Source organism: Seriola aureovittata, chromosome 19 (genome assembly GCF_021018895.1).
Source record: "Seriola aureovittata isolate HTS-2021-v1 ecotype China chromosome 19, ASM2101889v1, whole genome shotgun sequence".
Lineage (NCBI taxonomy): Eukaryota > Metazoa > Chordata > Actinopteri > Carangiformes > Carangidae > Seriola > Seriola aureovittata.
Genome location: NC_079382.1, coordinates 17,312,501 through 17,334,462, shown reverse-complemented (window position 1 = coordinate 17,334,462; position 21,962 = coordinate 17,312,501). Strand labels below are relative to the sequence as shown.

Below are 21,962 nucleotides of genomic sequence, written 5' to 3'. Positions count from 1 at the left end.
CTCCTGTACGCCCACACAACGCCACTCTGTCGCCCTCAGCTCTTATCGAGCACTCAAGAACAGAGTTAGAGGTGTTTTGTTCCTCGGAGTCGCAGCTTTGTTGTTCACCGTCATCTGAGATGCGAAGGGTCCATCCGTGCTTTTAAGGCGGTACGTGGAGTTACACAATCCCTGTCAGTCTGTGTCACTGTCTGTGTGTATTGAGCTGACTGTCCCGGTGACACACACACAGACACACACAGACACACACACACTTCTTTGACATCTCAATTGTTTGTATTCTTTCTATTCTCTTTTTGATCTCAGTTTTTACAGGATGTAAACCGTCATGAGAAACTTTAGTTAGTTAGTTACTGCCTCATGAATCATTCCAAATCATCTCTGTAGGTGCAAGTTTTCATTTGAACAAATTGCCACTAAAATGCTGTGGCAAAGTGGAGGACGGATAAAACCATCCTAAACTCATCATGGCCGCCTCTTCACTTGCAGCCTTGAGTTCCCCCCCCCCCCCCCCCCCCCCCCCGACATTTAGCTTTAAATTATGAGCCTGAAAGAATAAAACTGTAGATATTAGTAAAACGTAAACCTTTGGTTCAGCATGAAGAGCCCAGACATGTGGAAGGAGCTGGAAGCAGAGCCAGTTAATGTGGCATGGGGGTCTGATTAGGATGCCCCCTGGACATCTGCAGAGATTTTCCTCGTCCAAAATCCGTCCAACTGGACGGATTTCCTTGAAGCAGACCCAGAACACACTGAGGGATTATACATCCCATCTGGCCTTGAAACGCCTTGGGATCCCCCTGGGAGGAGCTGGAGGAAGTAGCCAGGAGGTGGAGGAGGGTGTTTGGGACACTCTGCTCACCAGCACCCAGCCCCAGATACGCAGCAGGAAATAGATGGATTGGATGAATTCTGAATGTTCCTCTACGTTTCTATCTTCATGCAAAAAATGTTTTCAGACTCTGCAGGGGGTTTTGTGGGAGTCAGGTCTGTGTCAGCCTGTGCTGATCTCAGATTTCCGTTGTTATAATAGAGACTTGGTGCAGTGGAGATGATGCTCTATGAATGATGTCACAGATCATATATGTTTGGCTTCTTTTTTTTTTTTCTTTTTTACCAGGTGCTGTGAGTCGTAAAGACGGAGCAGGATAGCTCTGGCAGCTCTTGGTCAACTACATTACAACGAGTCCCACGTATGAAATTGCAGATAAAAAAATACAAACGAATGGGTATGCACATTACTTATATGTGCGTGTGTATATTTGCTTTGCAGTGTATTTTTCATTACATTACTTTCTCAAAATACTTATAAAAACACTAAAAGTAAACACGTGTTTTTAATAATTTATATACTCTATGCAATTTTATACAATTTTATAATATAGCTACTTTTTAAAGCTTTTGCCCTCAACTGGTGCAAAGTGTGTTAACACACAGAACCACTCCCCAGATACAAGTCCACTCCACTACCCCACTTTGTTGATTCTCAGAAGACTCGGTTTCAGGGTTACAGTATGTTTAGAACGAGAATTAGGTTTAGCTCAGTGAGGGTCCTCACAATGTATAGATAGATGTACAAACGTGTGTGTGTGTGTCTGTGTGTGTCTGTGTGTGAGTGTGTGTGTGTAAAAATACACATTAAAAGATGTGTAGCAGTAAAAGTGCACCAAATGTGGGGCAAGCCCCACCCAACCACTTTACTAACACACACACACAGACAGAGCACATGCATGCAAACGTACACTCAATAATTCCTCAATAATTCAGTTGGTCCATAGTGGAGGCTATTGTTTTCCATCCATGAGTAGACATGATGAAGATGATTGTGTGTGTGTGTGTGTGTGTGTGTGTGTGTGTGTGTGTGTGTGTGTGTGTGTGTCAGACCAGAGTGGTCCATTAGTATCAATGTTGCTCCTGACGATGACAGTTAGCTGGTAAGTGCATCTATTGATTTGTGAGCTTATTGACATCCTTTTTTTTTCCATTTACACACTAAACGGCAGATGAAAGTGAGACAACAACCGGCTTCTGAAGCTGTGCTGCCACCCCGCTCCCTGTCCCAGTAATATTCTGTGTAATTAGGCCAGTAAAATATTTTTAGTCTCCACCACCAGCAGAGAGAGGATGCTGCCTAAATTTCTGTAAACATGCTGTGTGTTAACAGCCTTAATGTGAGATCTGGTTACATGCACACACACACACACACACACACACACACACACACACACACACACACACACACAGTGAAGAGGTGTAACCATCCCTGACTACAGTAAGCACCCACTTTCCTCTGTTGGTCCATCGTTGCATCAGATGCTTTGATGTGCCTCAGTGCTCGGCCAAAAGCTCCCCATCAGCTGAGAGTTTATCTGCCGGGCCTGAGGCTGCCTGTTTTACAGCCGTGAGACTTGCATGTGTCTGAGACGACAAATTAAGGGAGATTACATAGATCGAGTGAAGAGGAAGGAGGTGACCGTGGGGAGGGTTTGAAGAGGAGGGAAAAATTAGTCGAGGAGAGTTTAATGGCTTTAATGCACCAGGATAAGAGTGTACAGAACATTTGCCATTCAGTGGATATTATAAAGCTTGTGGGGGCTTTTGTCTCAGTAATGCTAAAGTGCCTCTCTCTTTGCATTTGAAACAATTAGAGTAAAAATATGTTTCTTTTTTTTTTTTTTTAATCCTGTTATCACAGGATCATAAATGAGTTATCTCAGGATAACAAAGTTGTTCTCTCATGATAACAGATTCATATTGTTATCGCAGCAAAACCATCTTTCTTTATTCTTCAGCTAATTGAATAATGAACTCGTTATCTTGAGAAAACAACTTTGTTATCCTGAGATAATTAACTTATGAATGCGTTTGTGTTTCATTATAATTTCACCACAAGGTAGTGACTGAAACAAAAGAGTAAATTAACAGCGGGCTGGAAGGCGGGGTTCTGCCGGTATCCTCTCTGGTTTATGGGGTCAGAGGCTCGCTCTGCTGCACCTGTGGCCACACCCAACAGTGATGTCATGGATACACCTGTGGGCCGACGTCACTGCAGCAAAGTGAGAGGTTAAACCGCTGGAGGTGATTGCATTGTGCATTAGATATTATTCAGTTTCAACCAGAAAAGACGACACAAGTTAGTGAGAATGCAAAAGCTTTGGTTTTGGCATCGACCCCGTCTGTTAGATACCTTCATAGGGATGGAGCCTTCTAAATACTGACCAGGTTGAGGAGCCATACACGGCTAAAATAATCAACGGATAATAAGAAAGTCTGCAAAGAAATATCTCAGTGAAATCGCTGGATGATAACTGAGAGGTGGAGCCTCAGAGTGATGGTAAAACTCTTTGAATCCCTGCTTGAACTTACACTAAAAGCCACACTTGGCAAACATCATTCAGATGTTTGTGTTACTCTAAATGCAGAACTATAACTCTGTTCTTAGCAGAGGTCAATTCTCAAAGTTAAAGTGCACGTCGGCTCTTTAATCCACCCTAAAATGTTCTCGCAGTTACCTTCCGTTTCCATGTGGAGCCACTAGTGGGTAAAGTGCTTGTGATACATTTTAGATGTTGTGAATGTTGTGCAAAAGAAAAGGGCATGCTCAAGGTTGCTCCTCCTTCATTCAACTGCAAAAAATAACCACAACCTCCAGCAGCACAATCCTGAGTATTCATTCATTCATGTGTTCACAGTATGAGGACAAAACCAATAGGACATCTTCCCATCAGTAAAATCAGGAACTGACCCTGGGAGCTTTTGGAGATTAGAGTTCTCATATTAAAATTCTGACAAAGGCCTCCCGTTAACAGGAAATACATTCAGAGACACCTGCAGTGTTTGTCTCAGGGCTGCATTCAACCAGCAGCAGGAAGCACCATTTGGGTTTCAACCCCCAAATATGGAGGCAAGGACCAAAAACTGAGGTAATGATGTGGTCAACTCTGTTGGCTCAGCCCTTGTTTGGAAAAGTAAGAGAGTGTCAGTTGTGTGTGTTAAAAAACACACAAAAAGAAACACGTCATGATCATAATGTAAGAGAAAGGAGCAGAGAGAGAGAGAGGTCATATAAAGCATGCTGGCTCTGCACTGTTGGTGATGGCTTGAGCAGCAGGTTCACGGATTGGAGGGTTTTCAGATTCATTAGATGGACAACAGAAGAAAAAAAAATCACACACACACGCACTCAGACCAGGAACTACTGTGTGTTAGTAGGAGAGAGAGCAGCAGCTGCTTCTGATCCCACAGCTCTCTACCTCTCTCTTTATCTCTCTACAGCTGTTCCACCTCTCTTTCTCTCTCTCTCTCTCTCTCTTTCTCTCTCTCTCTCTCTCTCTCTGTGAGTGTGTGCAGCGCCGTGGTGGGTCAGTGCGAAGCCTCTTTTTTGGCTCCGGAGCTCCAAGCGAGAGAGAAGCCGGCTCTGAGGTAAGGAGGAGGGATAGAGGAGGAGAGGATGGAGGGGCGAAGAAGAAGGTTGAGATGACTGATGAATGAATAAAATGGAGAGAGAGAAAGAGAAAGAGAATAGTAGTAGCCATGAGAAGATGTGTGGAAGAGACTGAATTTGTGTTGCGCTGTGCACTTTAAACGTGCTCCATAATGTTAATAGTCAGTGCTGCGATGTCAATCTGAAAGTGATGGAGTGGGGGTGCTGGGTGGGATGTTGGACGTGTAGGTGCGTGTGTGTGTGTGTGTGTGTGTGTGTGTGTGTGTGTGTGTGTGTGTGTGTGTGTGTGTGTGTGTGTGTGTGTGTGTGTGTGTGTGTGTGTATATGTATGTGCGCGCGACATGAAGATGATGTTAATCCCACCTGTGACTGAAGGGAGCGGACACAGCTGGTTTTGTGAAGTGACACTCGAAGGACACCGGCGGACGTTTGCAATGGCTGTGTGTGTTTTCCAGCGTGTGTCTGTCCTCCGTGCGCGAGAGACACTCTGAGGTGTGGTGCTGTTACAGTTCAATGTCTCAGCAGTGGACAAGTGCATCTATTCATATGGGTGTTTGGTGCAAACGGACATGCTGCTGTCTGCAACTGGACCGATGTGTGAGCGCGCGTGTGTGCGCGCCTGTGTGTGTGTGAGTGCGTGCGTGCCAGAGAGAGTCTAAATTAGGCTGCAGCGCTGCTGGCTCTGAGCGTTTGGGGAGAGGAGCGGTCCTGTGAGGATAGAGAGACCACAGGCATCTGTTGGAGAGAGAGAGAGAGAGAGAGAGAGAGAGAGAGAGAGCGATGTAACTCATATTATGTTGGAGATTTGAGCTTCATCCTGGTAACTACCATTCCATCCAGATGTTTTGTAAGTTAATGTGATTGTTTGGTTGGACAGTAACCTGGTGCCTGGTTGTATCTAATGCATGGGCTGTCTGATTAGCCTGAGACATTATGGTCAGAAGTATGGGGACACCCCTGCTTTACTTATGTGTATTTTTGGGCAGCTTTCAGTTCCAGTGAGGTAAATCTCAATGCTCCAGCATACAGGAAAATGATATTTAGTACATATTGAATAGAGTGCCTCCAACTTTGCGGCAATAGTTTGGTGAAGGCGTTAATGGACAAATCAGGGTCCATAAAGAAACATTTTCCCCAGTTTGTTTTGGAAGCACTTGACTGTCCTGCCCAGAAACCTGACCTCAAACCCTATCCAGCAACTCTGGGATGAACTGGAGCACTAAGTGCGAGTCAGGCATTATCACCCAGAACCAGTGCTCGACCTCACTAATGCTCTCGTTGCTGAATGGGAGAAAAATCCCTGCAGCACCTGCAGGTTCCAAAAATCTGGGGAGCCTTTCCAGAAGAGTCCAGGCTGTTACAGCAGCATTCCTTCACCATTATTCCTCCCTGAGCATAAAAATGGCTGGCTGCTGAATCGATGGCGTCCCTTACATTACAGCTGTCCTACAGTGTAAAACATCTCATCCAGTCTCGCCTGGAGCGCAGAGGATGATGGGAGGTGAAGAAAACGGTGGGTGTGTGTTGCCCTGTGGAGAGTCCAGAGGGAAAACAAAAGCGGGGACTTTAGAAAACAGTGAGAACTCTCGCTCCGCATCTTCCTCTTGTCATCACAGCATGTGGTGCGAAGAAAGAAGGTTGGTACTAGAAATTTCCAGCTCTAAGTGTACTCAGGTTAACTTAGAATAATATCTCATACAAACGAATGTCATGGTTTTCTTTTAGTCTTCAGCTGACTTCCTAAATCTGGGTGTGTGGTGGATTAATGCTGGGAAAAATCATAGCATCATGATACTTAACATCCCATAGTGTGACGTCAGTAAACTGCACATAGCAAAGTCATATTTACCAACCCACACAGTCAGTGATGATTTATACCAAAGGGCATGGAGGAGGCCGTAAAGGTGAAAGATTTACTTTACACTTTCCTCTGGACGGGGTTCCCACTCACTGCTGCTCAGGAGACAGTAAATCACGTCCAAAACGGTTGAGACTCTTTTGAGTTTGTCGTAAAGTGGGAAATGTTCTTTCTAAACTGCCTTTAGGAGCTCAGCTCTCAAGACAGCTACATCAGAGAATTATTTTAAGTAGCGTGCTTGAAATGAAGCAGATCATATGACAGGTCATCTGATCAAGTAGAAACTGGGTCTAATTCTCAGATTTTCCACCCTCACATCCATTTATATTTAGACAGATAGATGAGGTATTAAGTCAAATGTGTGTTGTATTTTCTTTCCCCCTTAAGGGGACCACACCTGACACAACAGCTCCTTCAAAGCAATTAGGACAACTACAGAATGTGAAAGAGCGAAGGGTGAGACGCCCCTCTGAGTCACTGTGTGATCTGGACCAATCAGACGAGCGTCCGTGTGCATTTATGTGCAAAATTAAAGAGTCCGAGCGAACGTTGGAGGTACTGCAGGGCCACATGTGTTTCCAGACAGGGAGCAATGGGAATGTGCAACTTGAGCACCATTGAGAAACAAATCAGGCTTTTCTATTCAGTGTTTCCTGCTAAGCAGATGGTTCACCTGTATTGAGATTGAGAGCCATTGATTTAGAAATGCATTGAATTCTTCTCCTATTTGGATTTTTAAACACACGCCGAGTGTCTTTTCCTCACATGTAGCAGCTCTCTGAGGCTCGAGCATTCACACTGGGTTCGTATGTTCACACGCCAACTCAGAGACACACAAACAGCTGGCTGATGAGCATATTGATCCAAACAGCTGGTTGACATGGAGCTAAATGCCTGCGCTAACAGCAAAGAAACACGCACACTCACACGAACACACAGAACCTGGCTCTCTATACTTCACAGCCAACCAGCATTAGGCTGAGTGTCTACTGAACACTGGAACACATTGTTCAGCATCGATTTCATCATGTGCACCAGCTGTAAACTTAAACACTAACACAGAGTCTTGCAGAATAACTGTGATCAGGTAAACATGCAGGAAACCTCACACAGCTTAAAGGAATAATTCAGTGTTCTCTTTCTTTCTCAGCGTCAGTAGGAAACCTGTAACTCAACTGCTTCTGAAAGCACAAATTGTTGTTCTTTTGATGACTGTTTAATTAAACAAATGAGCCCCCCAGCAGGCTAATGATGCCATGGTACTCAGCATGTACAACTACCAAAAAATACTTTCTAAAAGAGAGCTTTATGTATACATACATATAAATGTGAATTTTGACATGAACTGCATGATTTAATATTGTATATGAGGGTTTTCTTTCACTTAGCGATGACTTTGCAGTTGGTTTGTGATCTTTTATTGCTTCCTGATTGTTTCTTTTGTGTTGATTTATCCTGTTTTGGTGATATATTGTGCCTGTGCAGTTTTTAAGTATTTGAACTACAGTTCTGAACTGCATTACCCATGTGCACTTGCGTGACACAGCACAGGTGTGCTCCATTAGACGTCATTAAAAGCTCTGGGCTTCCTCTTGTCAAACATTTGCCTGGTGAAGGTCTGACAAGTCTTTATCTTTAAGTTTGCGATGGGTTTAAGTGTGGAAATCCTCCTTTTCTCCACAGTCCACTCTTACGGCCTGTTTGCAGCTTTACATTTCATTGTGAGTATCTTGATCTTTATAAAGTATTTCACCTGCCTGGGAACAACAGAAGAGGCTCCATTTGAGATGTACAGACAATTTTACTGGCAATTTAATCACAGAGGTTTGATTATGAATTGAACCAATACGACTTCAGTTCAGTCTTTATCACCGTTGCACCACAAAACCCATGAATCTTCAAATACTGTGTTTCCTGGGATAAAGCAGATTTCTAGGAAACTTGAAGGCTTGTGAGATGCTCAACTATTTGGCACAAAAGGAAGTTCACAGCAACGATAAATCATATAAAGTGGAATAGAACGATACCATATAAACTAATAAGTAGAGATGCAATGAAGTTGATTCAATTTAATTGATTTTAAATGCAAGCAGACAAAATGTCAAATTCAAGTGGATTATATCTTGTAAGTGTTTATTTAACTACAACAGAAAGAAGCATTTGCTATTTGTAAACTATTACAATACTGACCCCAGGTATCATTTACATTTTCTTTGTGAAGTTTGCAATCAATTCATTTCAGTCGAGTAAACAACTGGGTTTTCCCTTAGGTTTCCCAAACAATTTCCAATGCAATTTTTCCAATACAACCTTATTTTTACATTAATAGTTTCATTTTCAGTTTCAGTAAGAAAAGCAGCTTTCTCAAGATGAGTATGTTGTGATGGAAAAAGTACAAGGCAGCAATCGTCTTCCATTTAGGTTGGACTGAATGGAAAGAGACTTGGTCCCAGTTAGTCTGGATGTTATCGGCTGGGACAGTGATGTTGCTCCAATCTGACACGGAGAAGGACACAGAGATGTGGGAGGTGGAGTCGAGAGTCAGAGGGAGGAACAAGCTTGTTTGCAAGGACACTTTTTCAACTTGTATCCCTTTTTTCTCTTAGAGACCTCCGTGTTTACTCTTCTTCTTCTTCCTCTTTCTCCTCTCCTCTCCCCTCTCCACCTTCACTCTTCTTCTCCTCTCACCTCGAATGTCCTCGGGCGTCAATATTTTGACAGCTGTCAGACCATCAAAAAAGAGCTGACAGGCCTGAGTTATTGGATACAAAGTGTGTTTGTGTGTGTGTGTGTCACATGGTATGAATGTTATATGGTGGTTCTGCAGTGACAGATTTATCCTTTTTTTTTTGAATAATTGATGCTTGCTGTGCTCATTTCCTTCACTTTGCAGATACCTTATTTCATAATGACTTAGACCTTTTGACTTCTGCTCATTTTCACATGGTGACAGTTAAATTATATTAAAATAACAAATAGCCAAAAGAGCTAACTGATCACTTCACCTCTCCCCAAATAAAATGAAACAAATCCACACTTGTAAAATATGTCCTGTCATGAATAACTATTTATCTAACCTAAAATTAGCCTCTGTTTGTGAGACATTTGGAAGGATTAACATTAGATGACTGAGTAGGAAATGATTTGGAAATAAGACTAGGAATCATCTGGAAGATTTCCATCTTTTGAATTGTGTCTCTCATGCAAAGGATTTGGAAACCAGGAGCATAAACGGTAAGAAGTTGAGTCATGTTTTCTCTTTGCAAAAACAAGTGTTTGCAAGACATGACATCACTCTCTACAATGGCAAAAATAAGCTTGTAATGGTTTTACTCTGTGCTGTTTGACAGCAAATACAACATTCTATAAATTCTTGAGACGAGTGACTAAAAAGAAAAGATGCTGCAGGGACAAAAAAAAAAAAAAAAAAGGAGCAAAATTTAAACTTGATGTCTTCTATTCGCCTGTAAGTTCAATCTCATGTGACAGTAGACCAGGAGGAATTGCAGGGAAGAGATAACAGAGAAAACTAGGAGAATTTATGATGCCTTTATTTCATCCATCCTGTGCCTGCTGACAGAAGACAAGAAAAAAAAGCAAGACTTGGGAGACTGAAGCCCAGCGGTGAGTTGTACTGTCTAATTCATCTCTCTCTCTCTCTCTCTCTCTCCCCCTCTCCCTCTCCCTACAGCAGCCCCTAGACACTGAAGAGAGAGCGCAGGAGGACATAAAGGAGGAGGAAGAGAGAGTCTGACGCAGATAAAGAAGAGGGGATAACTCAACGCAGGAGGTAAAGACTCAAGGAGAGCGTGTAATGATGGCTGAGGCACCTCAGCAGCAGAAGCAGGAGAAGCAGCAGCAGCAGGAGGAGGAGCAGGAGCAGCAGAGTCCTGTGGAGGCGCCAGAGCCCAACGAAGGGCCTGAAGAACCAAAGGAGAGCGTCCAGACGACCCCGGCCCGACCTCTGCTGTCCATGAGGTCCATGAGCAGCGTTGACCCAGATGACGACTCCCCCAACATGATTGTCTACAGAAAGGTAAGAGTGAAAATAAAGGTTGCGGCGCTGCTGAGAGTTCACAGTCTGAACCAGCTGTGCCCTGTCAGTCTTTTCACTTTATACTTTAAAACAGAAAGGAGCATTAGGAAGAAAACCTGATATGAGATAAGTATTTGAGTCCAAAATTTTACTTTCGAAGAGGTAAACTTGGCAGTTTTTTTTTTTTTTGTTCAGACTCAAGGGAGAAGCTTTGAATCCCAGCTGACAACTTTCAGAGCGCTGTAAAAGAAAATCTACCACAGCGAGCCACATACTGGGCTCAGGGTTGGGAGGAACATAACTCTCAGTATGTAAGTGAGAAACAATGAGAGATTTCAGCTTTAAATTTTTGATGATTTTGTAAAAATTTCTAGAAACATGTTTTCACTTTGTCTTCATGTTATTAAGTTAAAATTAAAGCTACAACATAAAGCGCTACAGGTTTAAGTGATGGGGTGAATCATCTCTGAAGTCACTCTAAGTGCTTCAGCATACTGTGTGTTTTACTGGCTTCATTCAACACTGTTAAGTATAGTAATGTTTTGAGGCTCCAGTGTTACATGGGTTCAATTTATTGTGAGGGTTTTAGGTATTACTGGTAGGAGGGAGGCCAGTTGTTAAAGTATGATTGTTTTCTATGTATAAAACAGCTACAGGAAATAATGTCTCAAAATCACCAACACAGACAAAATGACTTTGTTGTGGCGTCCCTGTGGCTCTTCCTACAGAACACGTGAACCGCGTTTTCCATTTTGAGCTGTCGGGGTCATGTGTGTGTCTGTAAGTCTGTTTGATTGCCTCATGGTACAAAACAGTAAAAGGAGCCGTGCGGGGTTGGAGAGTGCAAACTGAACCGAAGCTGAAAGACAGATTTCAAATCAAGACGTTTCTTCTGGTCATTCAATTCTGGGAGGGAGAAGGAGAGAAGTGACAAGCAGTGGGGGTTTATGAGTAAAGTGGGCTAAATGTTGAGAGAATAAACCATAGCGGTGTACAAGACACTACCTGAGCCACCTCTGGTCTCACAAAACATCTGGCTCATTAACTACTAGCAAGGAACAGAAATCTCAGGACACTGGCTTTGTTAGCCACTTGTGACTTCCTTTTGCGCAACTTAATTAATCAGATAAATTAGTGTTTAGGACATACATAGCTATCCCGGTTTTGGTGTCCACCCTGCTGAAGTAAATCTCAGGTCTGAAGCTATTGTTTTGTGGCTGACCCTGACCTTTGACCTCATTGCGAAAGAAAAAAAGAAGACTTTACTGTTTCTCCTACAGGAATCAATATATGTCATCTGAAACTGAATAAAATACAAGGACACAAAGGGGATCTATTCCGAAGGCAATCTCCCTTCCTCTAAAATGATGTGGACCCAAGATGAATGCAGGGATGTGTGAATATAGTCATCATCCCCCTGCAGTGTTTCATCATGATAGATGAACTGTGAGGGAGAGACGGGGTTTGCATGGTGCCCTGATGTAATGCGAGTCTGGAAGCAGCAGGGAGGAGAGCGGTGATATTCCTGTTCTCAGTATATGTGGAAGGCACTGGGCCAAGAACACGGTTTTTCTGTCAGTATTGCTTAACAGCAGGTGGCAAGTCACTGCACATTTACTTATTTATCCTGATGGTAAAAACACCCATTTTGCAGAGGAAGAAGAGATGAGGCAGAGATTAAAAGCCAGCGACAGAAAGTTAAAGAAATATTTGGGAGAATTTGAGATCTTTTCCTGTGTCAGAGGGGTATAAGCTCTGTAACGGAAGAACTGAAATACCTTCTGTTTACTTTTGTCTAATGGGGAAATGCCCGAACAGTACACTCTGTAATTGGAGCTGAGAACTGCAATTCATACAGCCTGAATACACTATATCTACCCACAGTGGCCAGGATCGATTCATTTGCATTTTATAACATGTTGTCAGAGTCAAAGTGAATTTTTATGAGCCCACTGGCAAGGAAATGCAACATAGTGGCAGCACTGCTAGTCAGCACAATGAGGACAGAGCAGCCTCAGGTGGAGCCTCCTGGTGGGATTTGTTCTTTTAACTAAAACTAAATCACAACGTTGCAGAGTTTCACCTTGAGCTATTAGCTTTTGCTTGACTCGGTTTTTGTCTCTTGCCTCATAGTCTGTCAAAGTTGGGAACCTAAAACTTTTGTCTGTGTCTGGAGAAAGCTGAATCCAAATCCCTGGATGAGAGTTTTGGTTGAAGGTGTTTTCCCGTTCATCCAAAAGGCTGCACTAGTTAAAATTACTGTGAGGTGACCACAACCAGCAGCAGTGGTAACTGGAGTAAACACTGGCTCTGTATTTCCCACAATAGTTAAAAACCGAAGAAGCCTTTCTGATTAATGCGATTCCATCGTTCTTGCGATGTTGTACCACCCGCATGATCGAGATGACCCTTCAAAGACAAATTTGTCAAACAGTACCACCAGATAAAAAATTAGTTATTGACTACTGAGTAAGTTTTTGTGCAACTATGACTCACATGTGTTGTTATGATTGCTCAATGTGGCTGTTTTTTTCTTAACTTAGAGAATTACAGTAGTGCAGCATCTTTCCAATGACCTTCCTTCCCAAATGCAAAACGAGTAACTCTTGTGCTGCTGATGTGAACCTGTACTATACCTGCAGTGGCTGTTGTGCTTTTCATGCATCTGATTCTCAAGCGGAACCATGTGGGCTCTGTGAGGAGGAGTGGGGCGGCCATTTTTGAGAACATGGCCATCATGCTCTGTGCACCTGACACTGCTCACATGGAATTTTTTGTTGTGTTTGATGATTGTTTTGAATTTGTTATGGAACTACAGGGAAGAGACAGTCAGTGTTGTTAGTAGTAGCTAGTGTTTAAAAACTCACCAACCAATAGAACGACTATTTTTCTCTGTGGTGCCTCTGTTCCACCAGTTTGGCTTTTCTGAACTGGACTGTTTGGATAAATAAATTTGGGAAAAACAAATCAAACTCATTCCCTTGTTTACAGGCTTTCATTTATTCCCCAAAGGTTTAACCAACTTGCTATACATGGCTAGCCCCAACACTTATCATGACATGAACCGAAATCTAACCAGCTAATTTTATGTTTTGCTTTTGCAATGCCAATGTTAACTCTTGCCTTTATCGCGTCTTCTCTTCTACTGAAATTAGCATGCTAACCAGCTAGCCCCGGCCTGTATCGTCACTTTCCAATAGCAACTCACTGTAGCCTCCAATCTACGCTGAAGATGTAACGCTGCTCAGACGTTTTATAACCTCTTGTCTTGTAAACACAACGATGGTCGAAGCCACAATCACCACCACCCGCTCCTGGCAAGGAACTACGTTTAGGGGCAGAGAAGTCAGGGTTTAAATCTCTGAAAATGTCCTTGCAAAGATAGAATTGCAAGAACACACACATATATACACATTGTAAAATGATGTTGTTACATCCTGTAGTTTTACAGAGCTGTGATTCAGGTAATTGGCTACATTTTCAGTAAAAATATGTTTGATGTTTTTCCTGACCTGCATGAAAACACAAAGACAACTGTAACTGTAAGACGTGTTCTCTACTAAGACGTATCATTTTAGTTCATTGTTTTATCGATGTTGTCTTAATCTGATGAACTTGGTGTATCGATCTCTGTTATATGACTCACGGTCTAATATACACATCCACTGACCTTTGTCCAATGTGTTTTTTTTTTTTTTTTTTTTTTTAAGTCACTGGAGAGCGAGAATTTTTAATAGCGGCGTCAAGGAATTAAAGAGAAATGAATCCACCTAAAGTATGTAGTACCCTTGCTTTCAGTGGACAGCTTCCATTATCTATTAGCCCTGGCATTTCCACACGACAAAGAAAGAAAGAAGTAAATATATGTGACTAGCAAACTCACCATAGTCATTGATAACTATATTAAACCAGGCTTTGAAAATCTTTATCTGTTGAAAGAGGCTGGAGGCGCTACAGGAATTGCAAGACGCCAAAAGCCTCTGTCAGCTTTGATAAATGACTTCCTGATGCAGGTTGTCGCTCTTACAGAGAGAGAAGAGGTAGAAAGAGAAAGAAGGCAGAAAAGTAAGTAGCGAGAGGAAGAATGGAAAAAAATACAAAAAGGGAGACAGAAGAAGAAATTGCAAGAGAGAGAAAATGAGAGCGACGCTAGTGACTTAATTCAAAGTTTTTGATAAATTAGAGAATTTGAAAAATATGTTTCTAATATTTGCAAGCTGTTTTGTGCACGCCATATGCTTAAGCTGAAAGGCAATTTGTCCCCATCAAAATGGGGGGAAAAGCAGGAGAGAAGAAAACTAAAACCCAGATGAGTGATTTTGTGACATTAATCAGATCCATTCAGGAAAAGCTGCTTTTTCACAAAGCTATACGCACTCATTCGCACAACTCCGAAACATGACAACAAAACATGTTAAGGAGCGCTCACTGTGTTTCAAAAAGTAATTGTAATTAAATGTTTTAATTGATTGATAGTCAGTTTATTCTTACATTGATGTAGCCGGAGAGAAGACTGCAGCTATTACACATCCAGAACTGATATATTGTATACTGATAGCTGTACACGTCTCAATTACCTCCTGCCAACTGTAATGAAATGCCTGTTTAAGTTTATATGATATAAACTAAAGCTATTACATAATTCTAATATACATGAAATTATTAACCGAATCCCATTGTGATCTAGTGGTTAACAATGGAGACACATTTTAGTGGTTGTTCATACAAACCACACACACGTCTCCTGACAATCGTTACAGTGGCGTGTGTGTGTTGTGAACACATTGTTTGTGCATTAAAACAACACTTTGTCGTACGCTGAGCCACAGATTCACAACATTTGCTGTTACACAAAAGGTTGCTTAGTTATGAAATACGTATGCCCCGGAGTACACTCTTATTAGTCGCCCTGGATGAGTCATCAATCATCCACAGGCACGAGGGGGGGAGGAAAATGCAAATCATGGTCCAGATTCACTGCTGACAAAGCTTTGGGACACAAAGTGTCAAGCTCCACTTGAAAATAATGGCGTTTTGAGAAGATTGCGAAGAACTCCTAATTTTACACCCAGACTTTTAGCTGATGCAGGGTCAGCTTTTAGTGGTTGGAGGTTAAAATGGATATGGAACTTGAGAGCTGATACTGGGTCAGTGGTTGAAGAGTAATTAGGATGAGAGGTGATGTCTCTCACCTGCAGGGAGCCAAAAAGATGGTGTATGACTTCTCCTCTCTCTCTTCTTCCGCTTTCCTTTTATTCATTTTGGTGACTATATATGTATGTCTGTTCTATTTTATGCTTTTCTATTCTATCCTATTCTAATGTATTCTTTTCTATCTTCTATTGTATTGTAATGTATTTTATATACGTTATTTTGTTCAGTTTTATTCTCATGCTGTTCTATCGCATTCTAGACTAATTTATTCTATTCTGTTCTATTCTATTCTACACTGAGAGGGAAAGAACAAACTATGTGCAATGCATCTGCACAGACAAAACATACAGAGTACGTGTGTGTGTCAGACTGAAAACTGTTTCCTCCTTTCCACTAGATTATATTTTCTATTGCCTGCATCCAACACACACACACACACACACACACACACACACACACACACACACACACACACACACACACACACACACACACACAGGCAGAGGGTGATGTTAAGGTGAGAAGATTCAGTGCTGTTGACAAGAGTGGAGGGTGTTGACTCACCCTTTCACCAATCTGAATTCAAACCTGTCAGCCAGCATCTGCTCAGAAACTGTGCGCACGCGCGTGTGTGTGTGAGAGGGAGAGAGGGTGTGTGTGAGATAAAAAGAGTGGAAAAATGAGTTGCAGAGTATTTGTGTATGCTGCTGTTCAGTTGTGTGTGTTTGTGCATGTTTGTACAGCCGTGTGTGTGTCTGTGTGTGTATTCCAGCATATTGCACATTTTTCATTATTCTCTGGTCTCCAGTCTGACAATAGCAGCTGTTGAACTGCAGACCTGTTTACTTAACAAGCTGTTTATACAGATACCTGTTCCCATATTCCTCTGAGCTGCTGGAACGTGCCCTGAAAGAGAGCGGCGAGGTTGAAAAGCCCCAGCCAGGTGGCTGTTGGATGCTGGCCTCGCAGCAGCAGGGTGCTCTGCTGCAAAGACCTTAAAAGCAGTAAAATGCCCTGCTCGGCAGAAACTTAACTCCATTGCTGCTTTTAGTGTGTTTAGGTGCTACGATGAGCAATATGAGCCCGTCAAATGCCTTGAAAAGCAGGATTTATCTGCAACGTTCATACATTTAAGTAGCTCCTCAAGTCCATATTTCTAAACAACAAATTTAGGCATCTGAGTTTATGGTTTCATGTTTGAAGAGAAGTGGGGGTGTAACCACAGCATCGTTTGTTTGAAGAAACAATGGTCATTCCACATCAGTGACTTCATAACATGTAACCGTAATGTGATATTTATGTAATCTATATTATAGTATAGATATATCTTTTCAGTAACAGTATTGTGAGGGATTATTAGAAATTCATTAATTACTTTACAATCCTAATCCCCCACTTTGTAATTTGGTGATTGGCTGCCTCACCCGGAGTTTGATGTAGGCTTAATATCAGTCCGGTGTCTCTGTGTTCAGTGGTTGGACTGGTCCAGGACGTGTTAGCTTGGCTCAGGGACTGGAGGTGTGGTGAGGCTGTTCAATTCATTAACAACTTGGGGAAATAACAACTCCTCGTAACTCCAAAGTGTTCACATTTATTGTGTTTCTTTGGTGGTTTGCTAACTTGAGCTACTGGTAAAGCTACATTCAGGAATCACCTGGTTCTGGTTAGTGTTGGAGGGGGTTTGTACCCTGAAGCGTCATGTGAGAATGTGTTGAATGCACAATATGTTATGTGTACATGTGGAGGATCAGGAGCTGTTTAACAGCACTTTTTTGTAGTAATGTTGGGTAATTAGAGCGTATTTCATGGCAAAACCACTGAAACATCTGGACTTAGAGGGAGGAAGAATTTAGACGGACATTGTCCTGCCTGTCAATCATCAGTTTGATGAGTCTGGGTCTGCTCCTTTGAGCCTCTTGGCTGGTTTCAGTTCTCAGCATGTTGTTACTTTCCCCATCTGGAACGAAGCCAGAGGCCAAAACATCTACAGTCGTTTCATTGATGTGGTCACTGGTTGGGCACAGCACACCACCTGCCTCCTCTGTCGCCTTCCTTCAAGGGATTAGTATTGGGCTAAAGTGTCCATCTTTATCACAATCTAGTACTGTAGACAGTAGCCATGGAATTTGCTTGTGTACATTTATACTCTCTGTCGGTTAACCCTGAACTTTAGCGACTCTCTGGCCTTCGGTAGCTCCAACGGTAAAGATTACACCTTTTTCAGTACAGTTTCATTTGATTACCAGATGTATCCAATATCATAAAAAATGTAATTCACTAACCTACAAAATCAGACAAATCAGTGTTTATTATTTGTCTCTAAAACCTGAAACTGAAAATGAAATCATCATGAAAATATCAGAAAAGAGTGTGAGTTAATATAGTGTTTTCTCCCCACTACAGGACATCAGATGTCTAAATGGAGAAAATATTGATCTCATGTCAATCATTTGTCCATTACCTCCACAGCTAATGGCCAGCACTTAGTCTGCGTACTAAAAGTAATGGATTAGATCAATAAATTGAAAAATAAACAACACATATCTATTGATTCTAGTCTCATTTCTTAGTCTTAAAATTTTGTTTTCTCTTGCATCCTGAAAAATCTTGAGATAATCTAAACTAATTATTGAGATTTTGGGATCAAGATATATTAGTCTCTTGTTTCTTCTACAGATTTTGCAGGTTTTTTTAATCTATTAAACTATATACGTCTATTGCATCTTTACTTTCTCTTAAGATTCAAACTGCAGAGTCTGAGTTTTTTCCTCCACACCAGCAGTCTTTGATTGATTGATTGATTGATTGATTGATTGATTGATTGATTGATTGATTGATAGATAGATAGATAGATAGATAGATAATAATTAGATTAGTCCACTCCCTTTGGCTGAGGTGTTGTATGGCCTGATGGCAGTGGGAGCAAAGGAACGCCTGAACCTCTCTGTTCTGCAGCGCAGTGAGATGAGACGTTTGCTGCACCTGTAGCTGCTTCTCTGTCCTGCCAGAATGTTTTGGAGAAGGAGGTTGGTGTTGTTTAAGATGGCCTCCATCTGACATCGCATGTGTCACTCCACAACAGTCCTGAGTGAGTCCACACTCCTGCCAAGCACAGACCCAGCCTTTTTGACCAGCTTGTCCAGTCTCCTTGTGTTCGTGTCGGACATGCTGCCACCCCAGCAGACTGCAGCATAAAAGAGTACACTGGCCACCACTCACAGATAAAACGTGCAGCATTTCACTGCAGACGTCAAAGGACCTGAGCCTCCTGAGGAAAAAGAGCCGGCTCTGTCCCTTCAGGAAGAAGAACCAGAGCAGGAGTATGAATTTTTTGTTGTTGTTTTGTTGGATGTTCAATTCACCCCAGCTGAGGCAGGGCGCTTGCTTATGTTGTTGTTTTTCATCTGCCAAATGTGCCGACCAAATGTCCAGAACACTTCAAAGTAGTCTTGAGGAAAAAAGGGGATCTTTTTTGCATTAATACACAATTTTTCCAGTATTTGCTCCTTCTCATGGGAGCTGCTCCGTCCTTTTAAGTCTCCGGGCTGACTTTGAAACGAAGAAGACCCTCACAGGCAGAAATGGATTTACACACATGTACAGAGGAATTTGAAGGTTCTCCTTTTTTTTTTTCTTTTTTTTTTCTTTTTTATTAATAGCAAAGAAATCTTCCGATGTGAAATACCAGCAAATCAGATCAACAATTTTCATAAATGAAATGATTTCTTGTGTGTCCAAACTCCTACTGAGGACCATCACAGTATGATTATAGAGAGGGGCTTTGATAGAGTGGGTTCTGCTGCAAGGAAAAAAAACAATTCATTATGATTTAGTGTTACTATTTAAACTGATTTAATAACCGTATTGTTTATTGTTAAGATGCAATGCAGGCTGTACAAGGTGATGACTTATTTTATGCCTCTGAGCTTTTGAGCCACGCTACAAACCATGAAATTCCAGTCATGCCTACTCACTGCAATCCAGTGCATATTTATTAGGCAATTTCACATGGCAAGGATATTCATTGGTGAGCAAGAGCATGAATCATAGCTCGCACCCAGCTTTCTGCTGAACTCTAATGGCATCAGTATCCAAGCAAATACTGCGGAGCGAGATTGTTACTTTGATCACGTACGAACGTCTTCATTCATTTTTAGCAGGCAACAGCTGAACAGGTTTTTAACCTTGCAGCTTCCTTTATTTCCTGCAGCAAAGAAGGAGGATTTCTTTTCCATTTAGCTCACTCAAGAATTTGTCTGTTGTGCAGGAGATTTTTCAGGATGAGGAAGAGGACAAAAAAAGATTGTTGATTCTTTCTAAAATGCAGAGATAACAGTGAGTGACAGGTAGTTAAATCTCACAGTTTGACCACTTTGAAACGCAGTAGTGTCCTTCTATTCATAAACTGTAAAAAATCTGTTTTCTGACATGTTTGCATGTGTGTGTGCTCATGTATGCTTGCTTTTAGGTGTGTGTGCGCGTGTGTGCATGCACGCGCGTGTGTGTGTGTGTGCGCGTGTGTGTATGTGTGTGCTGCTTGTCACTTTGTGAATGACTAAGCACATCTAATCACAGTGCAGCCGCCTGCAGATATCTGGGCAGAGCTCACCACAACAGAGCAGGTAGAGAGCAGCGGGCTAATCAAATCAAGCTGATGGGGAGAGGCTAATTGGAGGAGTTTAAATTGCAGATTTTAAGATGACAGGATGATCGCTCTTTACACACGTTTCTTTTTTCCGCTGTTTTTCATTGAATTCCTGCTCTAATTTTTTTTTTTATGTGCTCCTTATACTTTTTTGGCATCTGTCGCAGCTTTTGCCACTGATGGGATTTAATTAAACTGTAGTTAAGCAGAAAATGTTCTGTCTAAACTATTCTTGAAAAATCAGACCTACTTTGCATTGTGCATTAAATTGAAATCCCTCTTTTCCTCTTGCTACTTAGAAAACTGGAAACGGTGAGCAAACATGGATGTTATCAAAAATGTAACGTGGCCTTGGTCACTGTGATGCTCCTTTAAATATTTAAAAGTGAATCTGGAGTTTTGGATCTCACTTGAAGAAATGACATTAGATCACATTTATGTCTAACAAACCCCAACTGTTTAATTCTTGGTAGCTCATTAGAAGTAATAGATCAGTTTAGGACAGAGGTCCGGCCAGTATTTGATGCTGGCAGTGAGAAAGTGGCAGCAGTCATTCCCTAGGAGGGAGTATTCCCTGGGCCTGCAGAAATAATGACATCCTGAGTCCCCACTGAGTTCCTGTATCACTCAGTTCTAATCCAAACTAATCCTCCTGAGTGTACACTTACAGCTGCACTGATTCAATGCAGTATTTCTGATTTCTGAATGAGTAACTGGCACAAAGAGTGAACATTTGAATATTTGGCATGTTCTGCCAGATCTGAGGCACAGAACAGGAGGTTTCATGTTTAATCCTTGGTAAAACCAGGCTTAAAGCGACGGGAGTCGATCCTTTGTTGTTTGTCAGTGATTAAAGAGCTTGATTGGAGAATGAGTTGGATTATCTTTAACTTCTACTCATTGGTTTGAGTGCTGAGAACAAGCTGCTGCATGTCTGTTTATATCCAAATATCAAAGCACCAGAGCCACAAGAGAAACACGAACAACTTTCCAACCGGGTGCACTTGAATGAGTCTGATCTGAACCGGGTTCCTTGTAAGACCATTCACCTGTTTACTCCTATCTGACAGCAGAGCGCCGGACGGTTTCGTGGGTCTATTGAGGCATCAGTGTGTTTGTCATGCTCTGGTTGTGTCGGACAGCAGGTGTCAGAGGAACCCGCTTGGCCCTGCTTCTCTGTCAACACTTGTGTTCATGTGAATGCAAAGTGACTGCAACCAATCTGTAGGTGCACTTGGGAGTTTGCAGGAGTGTGTGTATATGTGTCTGAATATACATTGTGTATGTGTGTGGCGGGTTTGGCAGCACATGAGTAAATTCCCTTGGCTTTTGGCTCTTTCTTTATACACCATTAATCATTTCCAGATTTATCTTGTGGCCCTTTGGTTGGACCCCTAGAATCAACTGGACGTAACTACCTAACTGTATATAAAATAGTTAAAACTAGCTCTAGCTTACACAGCTCCAACAGTGATACGCATCAACAATTAATTGTAATTTATAATATATCATTCACAAGGGCCGTTTCTCTGCAGTATGAGTAGTTTTACTGTGATACTTTAACGACATTTTGCTGATAATACTTCTGCACCTCGAGCAGGATTTTGAATGCAGGACTTAGTTTTAATGACAAAGTTTACAGCTTACATATGATGATGAGCACTTCTCCCACCACCACAAAAAAAAAATGGACATATTGAAAACACCAGTGAAGCGATATCAAAGAATATTATTATTCCTGTTTCACAGGAAAATGTCATCACAGCATTACTTTGATGTTATATTTACACAGGTTTCAATATTTTATTACTATTATTATTATTTT

At 41.8% G+C, this 21,962-nt stretch overlaps 1 protein-coding gene across 2 annotated transcripts in view; it reads left to right on the top strand.

Moving 5' to 3' along the window:
* Positions 1-4,129: 4,129 nt before the first annotated feature.
* Positions 4,130-21,962, top strand: part of rgs6 (regulator of G protein signaling 6) — an 82,616-nt gene continuing 64,783 nt past the window's right edge. The window contains exons 1-2 of one of the 2 annotated variants that reach the window (XM_056404740.1): positions 4,130-4,422; positions 9,994-10,338. In XM_056404740.1, the coding sequence (XP_056260715.1) occupies positions 10,117-10,338 (222 nt within the window). In that variant the 5' untranslated portion in view covers positions 4,130-4,422; positions 9,994-10,116. Of the gene's footprint in view, positions 4,423-5,652; positions 6,082-9,993; positions 10,339-21,962 lie in introns of those variants that run through there. The other variant, XM_056404741.1, reaches the window with a different exon arrangement.